Source organism: Salmo trutta, chromosome 3 (assembly GCF_901001165.1).
Source record: "Salmo trutta chromosome 3, fSalTru1.1, whole genome shotgun sequence".
NCBI classification, from domain to species: Eukaryota; Metazoa; Chordata; class Actinopteri; order Salmoniformes; family Salmonidae; genus Salmo; species Salmo trutta.
In genome coordinates this window covers 33713040-33731288 of record NC_042959.1, presented here as the reverse complement: position 1 = coordinate 33731288, position 18249 = coordinate 33713040, and the positions used below count along the sequence as shown (strand labels likewise).

At 44.2% G+C, this 18249-nt stretch overlaps 1 protein-coding gene across 22 annotated transcripts in view; it reads right to left on the bottom strand.

Annotated features, from left to right (window-relative positions):
- Positions 1-18249, bottom strand: part of LOC115173577 (protocadherin alpha-C2) — a 231451-nt gene that overhangs the window by 55661 nt on the left and 157541 nt on the right. The window contains exon 1 of one of the 22 annotated variants that reach the window (XM_029731913.1): positions 14680-17166. The exons of 19 other annotated variants lie outside the window; for them this stretch is intronic. In XM_029731913.1, coding sequence (XP_029587773.1) covers positions 14680-17055 — 2376 coding nt within the window. In that variant the 5' untranslated portion in view covers positions 17056-17166. Of the gene's footprint in view, positions 1-11535; positions 14101-14679; positions 17167-18249 lie in introns of those variants that run through there. 2 more of the 22 variants (XM_029731977.1, XM_029731921.1) reach the window with 2 other exon arrangements.

Here is an 18249-nt window from a genome sequence, read left to right as displayed (position 1 = left end):
CCAACAGGCGCGACGTCCGCTGAAGGCCCATTCTGCTAACCGGCCTGCTAGCTATCTAGAGCTACTTGGAAGCCTACTAATTCCACGACTGGTCTATCGACGTCACCGCACGAAGAGGCAAAAACAGACTTAGCCCCATCACGACGTCCCACAAAGGCTAACTTGCTAGCCCCGGTCTGCTAACTGCTAGCTTGCCTGCCCCGGTCTGCTAAGTGCTAGCCCCGGTCTGCCAACTGCCTGCTAGCTAACCCGGTCTGCTAACTGCTAGCAATGCCAGCCCCGGTCTGCTAATTGCTAGCTTGTTTAGCCCTGGCCTACTAACTGTTAGCTTGTTAGCATCGGCCTGCTAACTGTCTGAATCGCCGTGTCCCCAGTCAGCCCAACCAATCACTGGACCCATATGTTCACTTGGCTACGCATGCCTCTCTCTAATATCAATATGCCTCGTCCATTACTGTCCTGGTTAGTGATTACAGTCTTATTTCACTGTAGAGCCTCTAGCCCTGCTCAATATGCCTTAACCAACCATGTTGTTCCGCCTCCTACATATGCGATGACATCACCTGGTTTAAACGTCTCTAGAGACTATATCTCTCTCATCATTACTCAATGCCTAGGTTTACCTCCAATGTACTCACATCCTACCTTATCTTTGTCTGTATACTATGCCTTGAATCTATGTTATCGTGCCCAGAAACCTGCTCCTTTTACTCTCTGTTCCAAACGTGCTAGACGGCCAGTTCGCATAGCCTTTAGCCGTACCCTTATCCTACTTCTCCTCTGTTCCTCTGGTGATGTGGAGGTTAATCCAGGTCCTGCAGTGCCTAGCTCCACTCCCACTCCCCAGGTGCTCTCATTTGTTGACTTCTGTAACCGTAAAAACCTTGGTTTCATGCATGTTAACATTAGAAGCCTACTCCCTAAGTTTGTTTTACTCACTGCTTTAGCACACTTTCCCAACACGGATATCTTAGCCGTGTCTGAATCCTGGCTTAGGAAAACCACCAAAAACCCTGAAATCTCCATCGCTAACTATAACATTTTCTGCCAAGATAGAACTGCCAAAGGGGGCGGTGTTGCAATCTACTGCAAAGATAGCCTGCAGAGTTCTGTCCTACTATCCAGGTCTGTACCCAAACAATTCGAGCTTCTACTTCTAAAAATGCACCTTTCCAGAAGCAAGTCTCTCACTGTTGCCGCTTGCTATAGACCTCCCTCTGCCCCCAGCTGTGCCCTCGATACCATATGTGAATTGATTGCCCCCATCTATCTTCTGAGCTCGTACTACTAGGTGACCTAAACTGGGACATGCTTAAAACCCCGGCCATCCTACAATCTAAGCCTGATGCCCTCAATCTCACACAAATTATCAATGAAACTACCAGGTACAACCCCAAATCCGTAAACACGGGCACCCTCATAGATATCATCCTTCACTAACTCGCCCTCCAAATACACCTCTGCTGTTTTCAATCAAGATCTCAGCGATCACTGCCTCATTGTCTGCATCCGTAATGGGTCTGCGACCAAACGACCACCCCTCATCACTGTCAAACGCTCCCTAAAACACTTCTGCGAGCAGGCCTTTCTAAATCGACCTGGTATCCTGGAATGACATTGACCTCGTCCCGTCAGTAGATGATGCCTGGCTATTCTTTAAAAGTGCCTTCTTCATCATCTTAAATAAGCATGCCCCACAAAAAATGTAGAACTAGGAATCGATATAGTCCTTGGTTCACTCCAGACCTGTCTGCCCTTGACCAGCACAAAAACATCCTGTGGTGTTCTGCATTAGCATCGAATAGCCCCCGTGATATGCAACTTTTCAGGGAAGTTAGGAACAAATATACACAGGCAGTTAGAAAAGCTAATGCTAGCTTTTTCAAACTGTAATTTGCATCCTGTAGTACTAACTCAAAAAAGTTCTGGGACACTGTAAAGTCCATGGAGAATAAGAGCACCTCCTCCCAGCTGCCCACTGCTCTGAGGCTAGGAAACACTGTTACCACCGATAAATCCACTATAATTGAGAATTTCAATAAGCATTTCTCTACGGCTGGCCATGCTTTCCACGTGGCTCCCCCTACCCCGGTCAACTGCCCGGCACCCTCCACAGCAACCCGCCAAAGCCCCCACCATTTCTCCTTCACCCAAATCCAGGTAGCAGATGTTCTGAAAGAGCTGCAAAATCTGGACCCATACAAATCAGCCAGGCTAGATAATCTGGACCCTCTCTTTCTAAAATGATCTACCAAAATAGTTGCAACCCCTATTACTAGCCTGTTCAACCTCTCTTTCGTATCGTCTGAGATTCCCAAAGATTGGAAAGCTGCCGCGGTCATCCCCCTCTTCAAAGGGGGTGACGCTCTAGACCCAAACTGCTACAGACCTATATCTATCCTACCCTGTCTTTCTAAGGTCTTCGAAAGCCAAGTTAACAAACAGATTACCGACCATTTAGAATCCCACCGTACCTTCTCCGCTATGCAATCTGGTTTCAGAGCTGGTCATGGGTGCACCTCAGCCACGCTCAAGGTCCTAAACGACATCATAACCGCCATCGATAAGAGACATTATTGTGCAGCCATGTTTATCGACCTGGCCAAGGCTTTCGACTCTGTCAATCACCACGTTCTTATTGGCAGACTCGACAGCCTTGGTTTCTCAAATGATTGCCTCGCTTGGTTTACCAACTACTTCTCTGATAGAGTTCAGTGTGTCAAATCGGAGGGCCTGTTGTCCGGACCTCTAGCAGTCTCTATGGGTGGGCCACAGGGTTCAATTCTCGGGCCGACTCTCTTCTCTGTATACATCAATGATGTTGCTCTTGCTGCTGGTGATTCTCTGATCCACCTCTACGCATACGACACCATTCTGTATACTTCTGGCCCCTCTTTGGACACTGTGTTAACTAACCTCCAGATGAGCTTCAATGCCATACAACTTTCCTTCCGTGGCCTCCAACTGCTCTTAAACGCAGGTAAAACTAAATGCATGCTATTCAATCGATCACTGCCCTCACCTGCTCGCCTGTCCAGCATCACTACTCTGGACGGCTCGGACTTAGAATACGTGGACAACTACAAATACCTGGGTGTCTGGTTAGACTGTAAACTCTCCTTCCAGACTCACATTAAGCATCTTCAATCCAAAATTAAATCTAGAATCGGCTTCCTATATTGCAAAAAAGCATCCTTCACTCATGCTGCCAAACACACTCTCGTAAAACTGACCATCCTACCGATCCTCGACTTCGGTGATGTCATTTATAAAATAGCCTCCAACACTCTACTCAACAAACTGGATGCAGTCTATCACAGTGCCATCCGTTTTGTCACAAAAGCCCCATACACTACCCACCATTGCGACCTGTATGCTCTCGTTGGTTGGCCCTCGCTTCATACTCGTCGCCAAACCCACTGGCTACAGGTTATCTACAAGTCTCTGCTAGGTAAAGCCCCGCCTTATCTCAGCTCACTGGTCACCATAGCAGCACCCACTCGTAGCATGCGCTCCAGCAGGTATATCTCACTGGTCACCCCCAAAGCCAATTCCTCCTTTGGCCGCCTTTCCTTCCAGTTCTCTGCTGCCAATGACTGGAACAAAGTGCAAAAATCTCTGAAGCTGGAGACTCATATCTCCCTCACTAGCTTTAACTTTTTAGTGACAGGGGGCAGTATTCGGAAATTTAGATGAATGACATGCCCAAATTAAACTGCCTGCTACTTGGGCCCAGAAGGTAGGATATGCATATTATTAGTATATTTGGATAGAAAACAATCCGAAGTTTCTAAAACTGTTTGAATGATGTCTGTGAGTATAACAGAACTCATATGGCAGGCAAAAACCTGAGAAAAATCCAACCAAGAAGTGTGGAAATCTGAGGTTTGTAGTTTTTCAAGTGATTCCCTATCCAGTATACAGTGACTTAGGGTTCATTTTGCACTTCCTACGGCTTCCACTAGATGTCAACAGTCTTTAGAACCTTGTTTCATGCTTCTACTGTTACTGGGGAGAGAATAAGAGCTGTCTCAAGCCTGAGACCAAGGAGTTGATTTCTGCGCGGGCATGCAGGTGCTCCGTTCCATCTTTTTCCACTGTAATGAATACGCTATTGTCCGGTTGGAATATTATCGAATATTTATGTTAAAAAGACCCTAAGGATTGATTGTAAACATCGTTTGACATGTTTCTGCGAACGGTAATGGAACTATTTGACTTTTCGTCTCGGGTTTTGCGCTCGCGCATTTTGCCTTTGGATAGTGATCTGAACGTGCAAATAAAAGGAGGTATTTGGACATAAATATGGAGTTTATCGAACAAAACGAACATTTCTTGTGGAAGTGGGAGTCCTGGGAGTGCATTCCGACAAAGATCAGCAAAGGTAAGTGAAGATTTATAATACTATTTCTGAGTTTAGTTGACTCCGGAAATTGGCGGGTAACTGTATAGCTTGCCGTGATGGCTGAGCTCTGTACTCAGAATATTGAACAATGTGCTTTCGCCGTAAAGCTGTTTTGAAATCTGACACAGCAGGTTGAATTAAGGAGAAGTGTATCAATAATTCTTTCAATAACTGTTGTAAATTTTATCAAGGTTTATGAGTATTTTTGTAAATTGATGTGCACATTCACTGGAATTTTTGGTGGGAATACATTTTCTGAACATCACGCGCCAATGTAAAAATTGGGTTTTTGGATATAAATATGAACTTTATCGAGCAAAACATACATGTATTGTGTAACATGAAGTCCTATGAGTGCCATCTGATGAAGATCATCAAAGGTTAGTGAATATTTTAGCTGTATTTTTGGTTTTTGTCATGCATGTCCTTGCTTGGAAAATGTCTGTGTGGTTTTTCTTGTGAAGTTTATGTCCTAATATAATCTAATTTTATGCTTTCGCCGTAAAGCCTTTTTGAAATCGGACAATGAGGTTAGATTAACGAGAAATGTATCTTTAAAATTATGTAATATAGTTAGTTGATTGTTTGAGAAAATTAAATTGAGATTTTTGCTGTTTTGTATTTCGCGCCATGCTATTTCACTGGCTGTTGAATAGCGTGTCCCACGTAGCCCTGAGAAGTTAACTTACCTCATTTGCACTCACTGTATATAGACTTTTTGTTTTCTTTTGTTCTACTGTATTATTGACTGTATGTTTTGTTTATTCCATGTGTAACTCTGTGTTGTTGTATGTGTCAAATTGCTACGCTTTATCTTGGCCTGGTCGCAGTTGCAAATGAGAACTTGTTCTCAACTAGCCTACCTGGTTAACTTCTATGGGCTATGTGGGACGCTCACCTGCGGGACACAGCCAGTGAAATATCAGGGCGGCAAATTCAAAAACAACAAAATGTCATAATTCAACTTTCTCAAACATACAACTATTTTACACCATTTTAAAGATATACTTCTCCTTGATGTAACCACATTGTCCGATTTCAAAAAGGCTTTACAGCGAAAGCAAAACATTAGATTATGTTAGGAGAGTACATAGACAAAAATAATCACACAGCCATTTTCCAAGCAAGGACATGTGTCAATAAAACCCAAAACACAGCTAAATGAAGCACTAACCTTTGACGATCTTCATCAGATGACACTCCTAGGACATTATGTTACACAATACATGTATGTTTTGTTCGATAAAGTTCATATTTATATCCAAAAACAGCATTTTACATTGGCACGTGATGTTCAGAAAATGTATTCCCACCAAAACGTCCGGTGAATGTGCACATCAATTTACAAAAATACTCATCATAAACGTTGACAAAATATATAACAATTATTTAAAGAATTATAGATAGACTACCCCTGGATGCACCTGCTGTGTCAGATTTTAAAATAGCTTTACGGAGAAAGCAAATTTTTTCAATATTCTGAGTACATAGCTCAGCCATCACGGTGAGCTATACAGACACCTGCTAAGTTCGGGGCAACCTAAACTCAGAATTAGTGTTAGAAATATTCTCTTACCTTTGCTGATCTTCGTCAGAATGCACTCCCAGGACTGCTACTTCCACACGAAATGTTGTTTTTGTTCCAAATAATCCATATTTATGTCCAAATACCTCCGCTTTGTTCGTGCGTACAGATCACTTATCCAAAGGCATAACGCGCGAGCGCAGAACCAGAGATGAAAAGTCTAAATGTTCCATTACCGTACTTAGAAGCATGTCAAACGCTGTTTAAAATCAATCTTTATGGTATTTTTAACGTAAAATTGCGATAATATTCCAACCGGACAATAGCGTATTCATTCAAGGAGAAAAAGAAGGAACAGCGTGCTCGCGTGACCGCGCATATCCAATCCCTTTGTTGCCAGGCAGTCCACTCAGAAACTGAGCTCCTGTTATCTGCCCAGTGACAGGAGAATGCTCAAACCACTTTCTGAAGGCTTTAGACAGCCAATGGAAGCCTTAGGAAGTGCAACATAACCCCACGGATACTGTAGTTTCGAAAGGGACTAGAAAGAAGAACTACAATTCTCAGATCCTCCACTTCCTGGTTGACTTTTTCTCAGGTTTCATATTCTAGTTTCTGGGCCAGAGTAGTAACATGTTTAAATTGGGTACGTTTTTCATCCGGCCGTGAAAATACTGCCCCCTAGCCCAGACAGGTTAAATAAAGGTGAAATAAAATACATTTTAATAATAAACGTAAGGTCACTGGTTTGAATCCCTGAGCCGGCAAGGTGGGAAAATCTGCTGTCCTGCCTTTGAGCAAGGCAGTTAACCCCCAACAAAAACTGTTCCCAGTGCGCTGGTGACATGGATGTTGATTTAGGCATCCCCCAGCACCTCTCTTATTCAGAGGTTTTGAGTTTCGGTTGACTGCATTCAGTTGTGCAACTGACGAGGTATACCCCTTTCCCTGTTAATGAATCCAGAACCGAACCATGATATCGTAAAGACCTTCCAGCACACAGAGATCAAAGGCTACCGTGCGGCAAAACTCTTAACTGCATTTTGCATCACGTCCGATTAATAACATGCTAACACTCTAGCGACATAGGCGCTAACTTTGTAACACTAATGTATTATGAGGGACCGCACACCTTTCTACCGAGAATCTCCATCTAAAGACTCATAGATCGAAGGGCCTGTTTGAAAGTGGTCCGCGGGTTTACCCCTGCGTATTTAACTCATTCATAACATGCTTTAGAACCTTTTCAATCTCAGATATAACATCTTGGTTTCAGTAGAGATGATGACCCCTTCCCATGTATGTAGGATGAGGCGGAGAGGCTGTTCTGGCTGCGTTTGGCTGTGCCTTCCCAAGTGTACCTCCCTTTCAGCGTAGATGGTTGGATGGAGAGACTGTGCTGGTGCGTTTGGTTATGCCTTCCCCAGTGTATCCTCTCCTTTCTGTGTAATGGGCATGACAGTACGAAAGTGGAAGTAAATCTCTCCTCCGGGGTCCTGGAGGGGTTAAACAGCGTGTGGGCTGTCCCCGTTCTGCCTGAACATAAAATCAAACAGATTCATGTTGTGGTAAACAAAGCTATCTGAGACAGCAGGCAGGCGCCCGATCCACTCTATCCCTCCACTCAGGACCCCTGGCTTAGTAGCCACACTGGATGGATGGGGATGGATGGATATGGAAGAACCCTGTGGTTCTGAACATGACAAAGCTAATCTACAGACTGCAACAACAGCCTAACGCCATAACGTGTGTGTGTGTGTGTGTGTGTGTGTGTGTGTGTGTGTGTGTGTGTGTGTGTGTGTGTGTGTGTGTGTGTGTGTGTGTGTGTGTGTGTGTGTGTGTGTGTGTGTGTGTGCAGTCTTTATCTGTGACCAATTCTCAGCCCCTTGTAATTTCCACTTAGCTGCAAGTCACATTTTGTTGTTTAATTTGTTTTCGTCTGCCTCATCCAGGCTCTCTCCTTCTCTCCCTTTCACATGCTTTCACATTCACATTCACTCCCTGTTCTAATCTGCCACCTTTTTCCTGTCCTCAATCCTCAATCCATTATTCTCTATTCTCACACCTTTCTCCCTCACTCTGCCTTTCCACTCTCTCTTTTTTCATCTTTGAGTGTGGTGGATTTACATTTGCAGTTCTCTCTCTCTCTCTGAGAAACAGACTGGTGCACGTCAGCAATGGGGATCATCTCCATAGCAACCTCCATGGCAACCTTAGCTGAGCTCCCATCCCCTTGCCAAGAGCCACACCCAGGAGGGAGGAAAACAGGAAGTGACGTGTTCACACCCGAGTGTCCATGCGTGCATGTCTGTGTGCTAAACAAAGGAGGCTGGAGCAAAGCCAGGACAAAGAGCAGGCGTCTCAAGGTGCTGCATTACCATTAGCCCAATCATGTCAACCATGATGCAACCAAAATCTGAACCAGAGAGCTGGGGGTAAAGGTGTTTTTTGGGGAAACAATAGTTGACCCCATCTGGATGGTTACTGAACCTAAATGACTTACAGTAGGTGAATGAATGCCCCTGTTGTAGAAATACAATCCAGTAAAATTGTGAAGCACTTAGCTGGCTACCTCACCAGGGATAATGTACTTAGATAATCAATAATGTAATGCTTTTTGCAACACTGGGGCCAGCAGAGCAGAGGGAGAGGCTTTTAGCCAACACACACTTAACACACAGCCAATGTAATAAACACGTTATTGAATAACACACACTCAGCTAAATACAGGACTACACACACTGCTACTCCCACAAAGAAACTCATACACCAAGTGCAATACTATTTAATACACCAACATAAATCTGTTGATATTAGGCAATTACGCACACTCAAATAAACACACGTACACAGAGGCCACACTGACAACCACCCACCCACCCACACACAGGCATGGTGGTGACCTGAGAGCTGGAGGAATAAGCCCTGCGACCTCATTCCCCTAACTCTTTGTCCCGCCTCCACGATTTAGCTGTGATCGACAGCTGAGTTGCTGCCGGTAACGTCAGCCCCGCCCAGCCCAGAGCCCAGCCTGCAGCTCACCGAGAAGCCAAGGCTCTGAGAGATCCTTGCTGCTGCAGCGCAGAGCGGAAAATTACCACAGCCTCTCTCTCTCTCACACACACACACACACACACACACACACACACACACACACACACACACACACACACACACACACACACACACACACACACACACACACACACACACACACACACACACACACACACACACACACACACACACACACAGAGAGAGAGAGAGAGAGAGAGAGGAGAGAGAGAGAGAGAGAGAGAGAGAGAGAGAGAGAGAGAGCGCTGCAGCCTACAGAGCGCATTCTGAACCACTCGAATGTAAAGAGACAGCTTCAGGCATTGTTACTGGAGCCATACTGGGACAAACACAGCACACAGAGAGAGAGAGAGAGAGAGAGAGAGAGAGAGAGCGCGTGGCGACATAGAGAATATATATTGTGTGACTCTCAGACACCTGGTAAACACATACTGACTCGCATTGGCACTGCAATCTTACGAACACACACTGACCCACTTACACATGCACTGCAATATTCAGAACCCCTGTGTGATCATAGAGAGCCCCGAAGCAGGCCACATAGATAACATACATTCTGAACCAACCAAATGCTCATACAGTGGCTCTGAGCTTGTATTTTATTTAGTTGTTTTTACTGACCGACCACTCACAGAAAAATAGGTCAGTGTATTATGAAAGAGTATTAAAGAACGTATTATCAAAGAGAAGTACATCATAGAGCTTTCATGCGATACAGAGACCAAGGAGGCGAGAGCTGCATTGAGGCCTAGACTATACAATATTTACAAACCCACTTGAATGCCACTGGTTGAAAACAGCACCACTTTAAACGGCCAAAAGAATGCTCAATCCGCATGAGTAGATCGCGTTAGCTGTTGATAGACACAGTCTGTGTAGTCCAACAAAAAGGAGCTGAGCAGCTTACACACTGAGCGGATCGAGCCGCCCTGACACACTTAGCGCATGCTAATGAAAATGGGAAGAATCCTGTTTACAGCATGCTCAGGCTGATAGCATGCATGTCTGGGGAGATCTGCTGCTATTTCACCATTACTCCTCTCAGCTGCTACCCCACACACACACACACACAGGCACACACACACATGAAAACAAGCTTGGTGGACTGAAGGAGGGAGGGTAGACGGAAGGAGGGTGGGATAGGGCGATAGGGAGACAAAGAGATAGATAGGAATTGACATCGAGCGATACAGAGGCTGAGAAAATGGAAGGAAAATGATGCATAGAGAGTGAAATAAGGGGAGAGAGAATCAGAGGGATGGAACAAGGCCTGTGGGCTGAGGGGAAAGGAAGGTGGGGGAGGGGCAGAGACGGGAATTGAAGGGTGGGAAAGCAAGAGAAAGTGAGAAATGATGAATTAGAAAAGGGAACATAGACCGAGAAAGACAGGCAGGGATAGAGACAGGGAAAAGGGCAGAGGGTTTGAGGGAAATCGATAAAGGGTTGGGAATGCAATAGGAGCAGAGAGACCATGAGATTGAGAGAAATACACAGTGAGTCAGGGAAATGTACAAAGCAACAGCAGGGGTCAGAAACAGAGGGGATAGATAAAAAGGATAAGGGAGAGAATGAAAGAGAAGGATTACTCATGCACTCAGATGTGAAAGAAAAGGTTGTTACAGCAGTAATCCTCCAAGCTGAGGGAACGGCAGAATAAAGGGCGAGAGAGCGAGAGAGAGAGAGGCCTATCCTGTCATCCACACACCACCTGGGGACTCAAAAAGATAGGCAGGCCCCTGCTTGTGCCAAGCCAGCTCACTCACACACAGAAACACAGACTCCTCCATTTACACTCAATTTAAAAGACTGTCTGTTTGCTTCAATTAATATATCACTGAACCTCGGTGGCGGTTTGTAAAAGATTCAACAACATGCTATCACCATCAATGAATCGATCTTGTGGATGCAAGAGAGAGAGAGAGAGAGAGAGAGAGAGAGAGAAGATGGACTCAGAAGAATGCTTTAAGTAGTAACATTCTAAACATGGGGGTAAGTGTTGACATTATATAAATACAAGTTGGAAATAAAACTACATCCTATGAAAGAAAGTATTGGTTGTTGCACAATCATGAAGAAGAAAAAAAAACAGAATCCATCAAAGAAACAACAATAGCTGACGTTCAGATTCTGCTGCCATTACAAAGCTCACAATTTGCCTTTTTCAATTAGGTTGCAACTCTATCATCCGTTGAAACAAGTCATTTTTGGATTATTGAATCAAATTCCAAAAGTAACTCGGAACACATTTCCACCGCGTCATAGAGAGGCATTCGTACGTCACAGATGTTAACTTTAGTTCTGAAAGCTTAGCGCCCCTTCAGCACCATGGACAGCAACACTCGCTCTATCGAGACATGAGGCTACACGCTCATTGAAAATAAGCAAAGGTGACAACTCTAGAGTTAAGGGCTGTTTTCTAAAGTAAGAGAAACTTTGAAAACAATATTCTTGACTGCAAGAAGTTTAAAGGAGCAATAACGGTATAATTCAATAGAATAAAAGGCCCGTTTATGTACAGCCTCGATCTTACCTTGTCTTGGTTGGGTAATGTCTGAGTCCTGTCAAACGTGTCATTTCCATTAATACTGATCAGTTCTGCATCTGCAGGTGGATACGGCGCGGGGAAAACCACTACGTCACTCTTCAGTGTGTCTGAGCTGAAACACACGTCATACTGCTGAGTAGATTTAGAGTAAGACCAGCTCCCGTCAGGGTGTGTGGTGATCATTGGGGCGCTGTACCTTTTGAAACTGTCGTCTGTCCTGTGGCATTTTACAGCAATTAAACTGATGAGGCTCAGTAAAAATATCACTGACACCGAGGCAATGGCGATCAGCAAATACAAGTTTAAATCAGAGAAGCTCTCCTCCTTTCTCGGTACGTTTCTGTATTGAGTCTGTATTTCACCTGTACTTTCAACCACCACTACATCAATAGACACAGTCGCTGACAGTGAGGGTTCTCCGTTATCAGAAACCACCACGACCAACGGGTGGGTTTTCAGGTCATTGTCACTCATTCGCCTCTTAGTCCTTAGTTCCCCGGTGCTGGTTCCGATTCTGAAGAGGTTGGATCCTTTGGGCTCAGAGATGTGATAAGAAAGCAGCGCATTGTAGCCAGAGTCGGAGTCTACAGCCCTGATCTTGGCCACAAAGTAGCCCGCTTCAGCAGAATAGGGAATGTTCTCAGAGTTAACGGTGCCGTGATCAGAATAGGGCGCGAGAATCCCAGGTCTGTTGTCATTCTCATCCAGGATAAAAACGTTCACAGTCACGTTGCTACTGAGAGGAGGAACACCAGAGTCTGTGGCCTCAACTTTGAACTGGAAAGTTTTTATCTCCTCATAGTTAAAAGACTGCAGGCTGACTATATCTCCTGTATCTGAGTTTATATTTACAGAAGATGATACGAAAACACGTTTATCTAATGAAGAATAAGTTACTTTTGCATTTTCATCTGAGTCTGGGTCAAAAGCAGACATCTTATAAATGACGTCTCCTATCGGACTGTTCTCTTTCACATAAACATTAATAACGGGTTCTGAGAAGCGAGGAGCGTTGTCATTCACATCAGAAACGTCTACAGTAACAACGCTGGTGCTGGAGAGAAGCGGGGTCCCTTCATCCGTAGCTGTGATGGTGACATTATACTGAGAAACACTCTCTCTGTCAAGAGGCCCATCTACCACTAAAGAGTAATGATTATTATAAGAGCTCTTTATCGTAAATGGTACGGAGTCTAGTATTTGAACCTGTACAGCGCCATTTTTGCCTGCGTCATTGTCAATTATTGTTATCAGGCCAACCATTGTCCCTAATGACGCATCCTCTTTTACAACGTTAACTAAAGACGTGACAGATATCTCTGGTGGATTGTCATTCACGTCGGTAATTTCAACCAGCACTTTACAGTGAGATGCTCTTGGCTTGTGGCCTTTGTCTTTAGCTTGGACACGGATTTCAAAAGCGTTGTTTGTCTCGTGATCAACCACGCCTTTCACAGTGATTTCTCCAGTAACGGAATTAATTGCAAATGCATCAATGCTATTATCATTGTTTTGGTTGATAAAACTATACACTATTTCTCCGTTTAGCCCCTCATCTGAATCTTTCGCTTGAACCATAATCACGGAGCTACCTGGAGGCATATTCTCAGGAATACGAGCTTTGTAGAGGGGCTTTGAGAAAATAGGAATATTGTCGTTAACATCCTCTACATTTATTATAATAAGTGACGTCCCTGATCGTGGAGGTTTTCCTCCGTCTACAGCGGTCAGTGTGAGCTGGATCACGGGCTGTTTCTCTCGGTCTAAAGCTTTCTGCAGCACCAACTCAGCAGACACACTCTGCTCTCCGCCGCTCTGTACATCCAGCGAGAAGTGTTCATTCGGGCTCAGCTTGTAGCTCTTTACCGAGTTAGCTCCTATGTCTGCGTCGTAGGCGCTGTCCAAAGGAAATCTCTCACCTGGAAATGCAGACTCCGATACATTCAAATATGTTTTAGGAGACCTAAACGATGGCGAGTTATCATTTATATCCAAAACATTCACCTCAAAGCGGTATAGGTTCAATGGCGAATTCACAATGGCTTCTAGCGTTAACGAACACTTCGTGCTCCGAGTACAGAGCTCGTCTCTGTCTATTCTCTCCCTCACGGACAAAACGCCAGTCTTTGTATTTACATCGAAATACCTCTTATTGAGTCCCGAAATCTCAAACCCACGATTTTCAAGGTCCTGCACGTTAAGATGCAAATCCTTCGCGAAATGTCCAACAACAGTGCCCGGGTTAGATTCCTCCGATATGGAATAGACAATCTGTGCTGATGCGATACTGCAAAGATGGGACAACGGCAGAAGGTAGTACATCCACGAATGAAAAATAAACGCTCGGTGAGTCATTGTGACAGTATTTTGTTTACCAAACCTTCAGCTACCGAAAGCAGCTATCGTCCGCATAGCTGCGTAATTTCTTAAAATCCAAAACAGATCCAGACGAGATCCACGATGTTCTGCTGCTCGGGCAAACAAAGCCTTTTTTTCGACACCGAACAAATGCCCCTGTAGAGGGAGGAGCCTCAAACAACGAGCGAGGATTTACACTGTGTGAGCAGATAGCGACACCGGGTGGATATCTACAGAGAAAACGGAACAACTCGGCTATAGATTTCTGTAGAAGTGAAGACCAAAAACAGCAATCCCCCAAAACACATAAAAGGTAACAGTGACCGTACAAGCTACGGATCATGACCATAATATCTGTTAATACCAGATGATATTGGTGAGTTGTACAGTATTTTAAATATGAGGAGGTAAAAACAACTCAATTTGATTCGGCCTTAGTTAACATAGACACTAGAACCCAAATGTTCAGCCACTTCATCAGACAAACTTCTCGCAAACGGGCGTTGATGCGTTTCAGCACCATGGAGAGCGAGACCGCTCTCGTTTTAACCATGCAGGCAAATAGGAAGCAAATGTTACAACTGGTACAAATGTTACAACTGGTAACACAATGTTACCACGTCAGAACGTTCTAAAATAAAACGGATCATTCAAACGAGTAGCAAAACAACGTCATAATAACCAGCATAAGCAAAACGATGCAGATAACTTGGTAGGCCTAAACAAAGGGGGAAAAACAGACTTTAGTTTTAACTGACCTGTAACTCTTACCTTCTCATTGTTGGGTAATGTCTGAGTCATGTCAAACGTGTCATTTCCATTAATACTGATCAGTTCTGCATCTGCAGGTGGAAACGGCGTGGGGAAAACCACTACGTCACTCTTCAGTGTGTCTGAGCTGAAACACACGTCATACTGCTGAGTAGATTTAGAGTAAGACCAGCTCCCGTCAGGGTGTGTGGTGATCATTGGGGCGCTGTACCTTTTGAAACTGTCGTCTGTCCTGTGGCATTTTACAGCGATTAAACTGATGAGGCTCAGTAAAAATATCACTGACACCGAGGCAATGGCGATCAGCAAATACAAGTTTAAATCAGAGAAGCTCTCCTCCTTTCTCGGTACGTTTCTGTATTGAGTCTGGATTTCACCTGTACTTTCAACCACCACTACATCAATAGACACAGTCGCTGACAGTGAGGGTTCTCCGTTATCAGAAACCACCACGACCAACGGGTGGGTTTTCAGGTCATTGTCACTCATTCGCCTCTTAGTCCTTAGTTCCCCGGTGCTGGTTCCGATTCGGAAGAGGTTGGATCCCTTGGGCTCAGAGATGTGATAAGAAAGCAGCGCATTGTAGCCAGAGTCGGAGTCTACAGCCCTGATCTTAGCTACAAAGTAGCCCGCTTCAGCAGAATAGGGAATGTTCTCAGAGTTAACGGTGCCGTGATCAGAATAGGGCGCGAGAATCCCAGGTCTGTTGTCATTCTCATCCAGGATAAAAACGTTCACAGTCACGTTGCTGCTGAGAGGAGGAACACCAGAGTCTGTGGCCTGAACTTTAAAATTGAACTTTTTTATCTCCTCATAGTTAAAAGACTGCAGACTGACTATATCTCCTGTATCCGAGTTTATATTTACAGAAGATGATATTGAAACACTTTTATCTAATAATGAATACGTCATCTTTGCATTTTCATCTGAATCTGGATCAAACGCAGACATCGTATAAATGACGTCACCTACCGGACTGTTCTCTTTAACATAAACATTAATAACGGGTTCTGAAAAGCGAGGAGCGTTGTCATTCACATCAGAAACGTCTACAGTAATAACGCTGGTGCTGGAGAGAGGCGGGGTCCCTTCATCCGTAGCTGTGATGGTGACATTATACTGAGAAACACTCTCTCTGTCCAGAGGCCCGTCTACCACTAAAGAATAATCGTTTTTGTAGTTTGACTTTAGTTTGAAAGGGACAGACCCTACAAGTTTACAGTTGGTGAGGCCGTTTTTACCTCCATCTTTATCTGTAACTGTGACCAAGGCGACCACAGACATTAACTCAGCATCCTCTCTCACTGGGCTCATAAGTGACGTCACGGATATTTCAGGGGTATTGTCATTAACATCAATAACTTCCACTAACACTTTACCGTGGGCACTGCGAGGAGAGTGCCCACGGTCTGACACCTGCACACGAATTTCGTACGCAGCGTTTTCCTCATAATCTAACTTCCCCTTTACTTTAATTTCACCTGTGTCTGAATTTATGGAAAATGTATCGGCAGGGTTAAAATGTCCCCGTTCAATGAAAGAATAAACAAGATCACCATTTACCCCCTCATCTAAATCAGTAGCGGTGATTGTTAATATAGATGACGCAAAGGCAACATTTTCAGAAACACGTGCCTTGTAAAGGGATTGACTAAATACTGGCGTATTGTCATTTACATCCATCACGTTAACAATAATCTCTAACGTTCCCGATCGTGGAGGTTTTCCTCCGTCTACAGCGGTCAGTGTGAGCTGGATCACGGGCTGTTTCTCTCGGTCTAAAGCTTTCTGCAGCACCAACTCAGCAGACACACTCTGCTCTCCACCGCTCTGTACATCCAGGGAGAAGTGTTCATTCGGGCTCAGCTTGTAGCTCTTTACCGAGTTACTGCCGGTATCTGCGTCATTGGCTACCGGTAGAAGGTATCTCTCACCGGGATATGAGGATTCGGAAATATTTAATAATTTCACGGTTTCACGAAAAGATGGTGCATTGTCATTTATGTCAATGATATTCACCTCTATACGGTGGAGCTGCGTAGGATGGCTCAATATGGCCTGTATGTTTAGCGAACACTTTACCGTATTCGGACAAAGCTCCTCTCGGTCTAGCCTCTCCGCAACATATAGAATTCCTGTTTTCAAATTCGCCTCGAAATACCTCTTAGGCCTACTGTGTCCCGATACAATCCTTAGACCCCTCGACTCCAGTTCGTGTACATTAAGGTTTAAATCCTTAGCGAGATTCCCCACGAACGTGCCTTTGTCCACCTCCTCTGAAACGGAGTAAGAGATCTGCGCTGCAGACCAGTCAAATAAACAAAGCAACACGACGCACTGAATCCAAACGCTTTCCCTTTGTCTTCGACGATCCATCGCTGCTTGTACAAAAAAAATATCCCAGTGGAAAAGTCACATATCCATGAATTTCCAAAAAGTCTATTGGAGAGATCCTGTACACAGCCAAGCCCTCTCCATCTCACCACCGTTCGAGATTTTCTGATCGCAAAGCGCTCGGGACTGGTGACGAAATTCTCTTTCTTATTAAGAGAGGAGGAGTCATAGAATATCAGCGACGACATTCATTTCTGCGGTCTATGGTGACACCGTGTGTTACTGTTATACATTGCCTATATTACTCGTGTAAAATAAGATCCTATAGTAAATATTTCACTTGTTGTTAGAATTTCACTTACGTTAGAATGCTGAGACTACTCGTGTTGGACATTTACTACCCGAAATGCCTAGCTATGTATTGAAAAGGGCAAACGTTCTGTTCAATGCAAAACACAGGAAAGTAGCTAAAGAAAAGTCAACGTCATATAGTAAAATAAATGTTCCCACAGTCATATTCTGATAACAATGACAGAAGGCATGATGAAGACACGGGATATTGCTATGCTAAGCTCAAGTGGTTAACACCGTGACGCTCTCAAGACTGCAAAGAAACACACCTCAAACGTGAATTCCCAAATTGCATCTATTCCATTACACCAGTGACAAGTATTACCTAAAAAAAAAAAAAAACACTGTCTCAATCAGCAGAGATCAAAAACGGTTTCAACACCATGGACAGCATTCTGTAAGATTTTACCGCTTCCTGAACATAGATAGACCTTTGGAAACAAATATAGGCCTACGCGGTTGAAATGGACAAATATACAACAGTATGCACCTTTAGGCGTTCAATGTCGATGATAATTATGAAGCCTATATCATCAATATGATGCATACTTACAATTCCCATATGTTCCACCTTATTTTCTCGCAACACCCTACGTATACAAATGCTAGGGTGAGAAAATTGCACTATTGAGAAGTGTCATGGAAGGCCATTCATTCATACGTCAGAGAGCATTGAACGCTTCGCGCGAATCTTCATTTCAGAAGATTAGCACTCCTTCAGAACCAGGGACAGCAAATCTCGCTTTATGAAGCCAGGAGGCCAAAGGCATAGTGCAAAACAAATCCATTGCGATAACTCTGAAGTGGATGGTTCTTTTCAAGGTAAGAGGAACTTTGAAAACAGTTATCTTTGACTATGGGGAGATCAAAGGAGTAATTCATGAA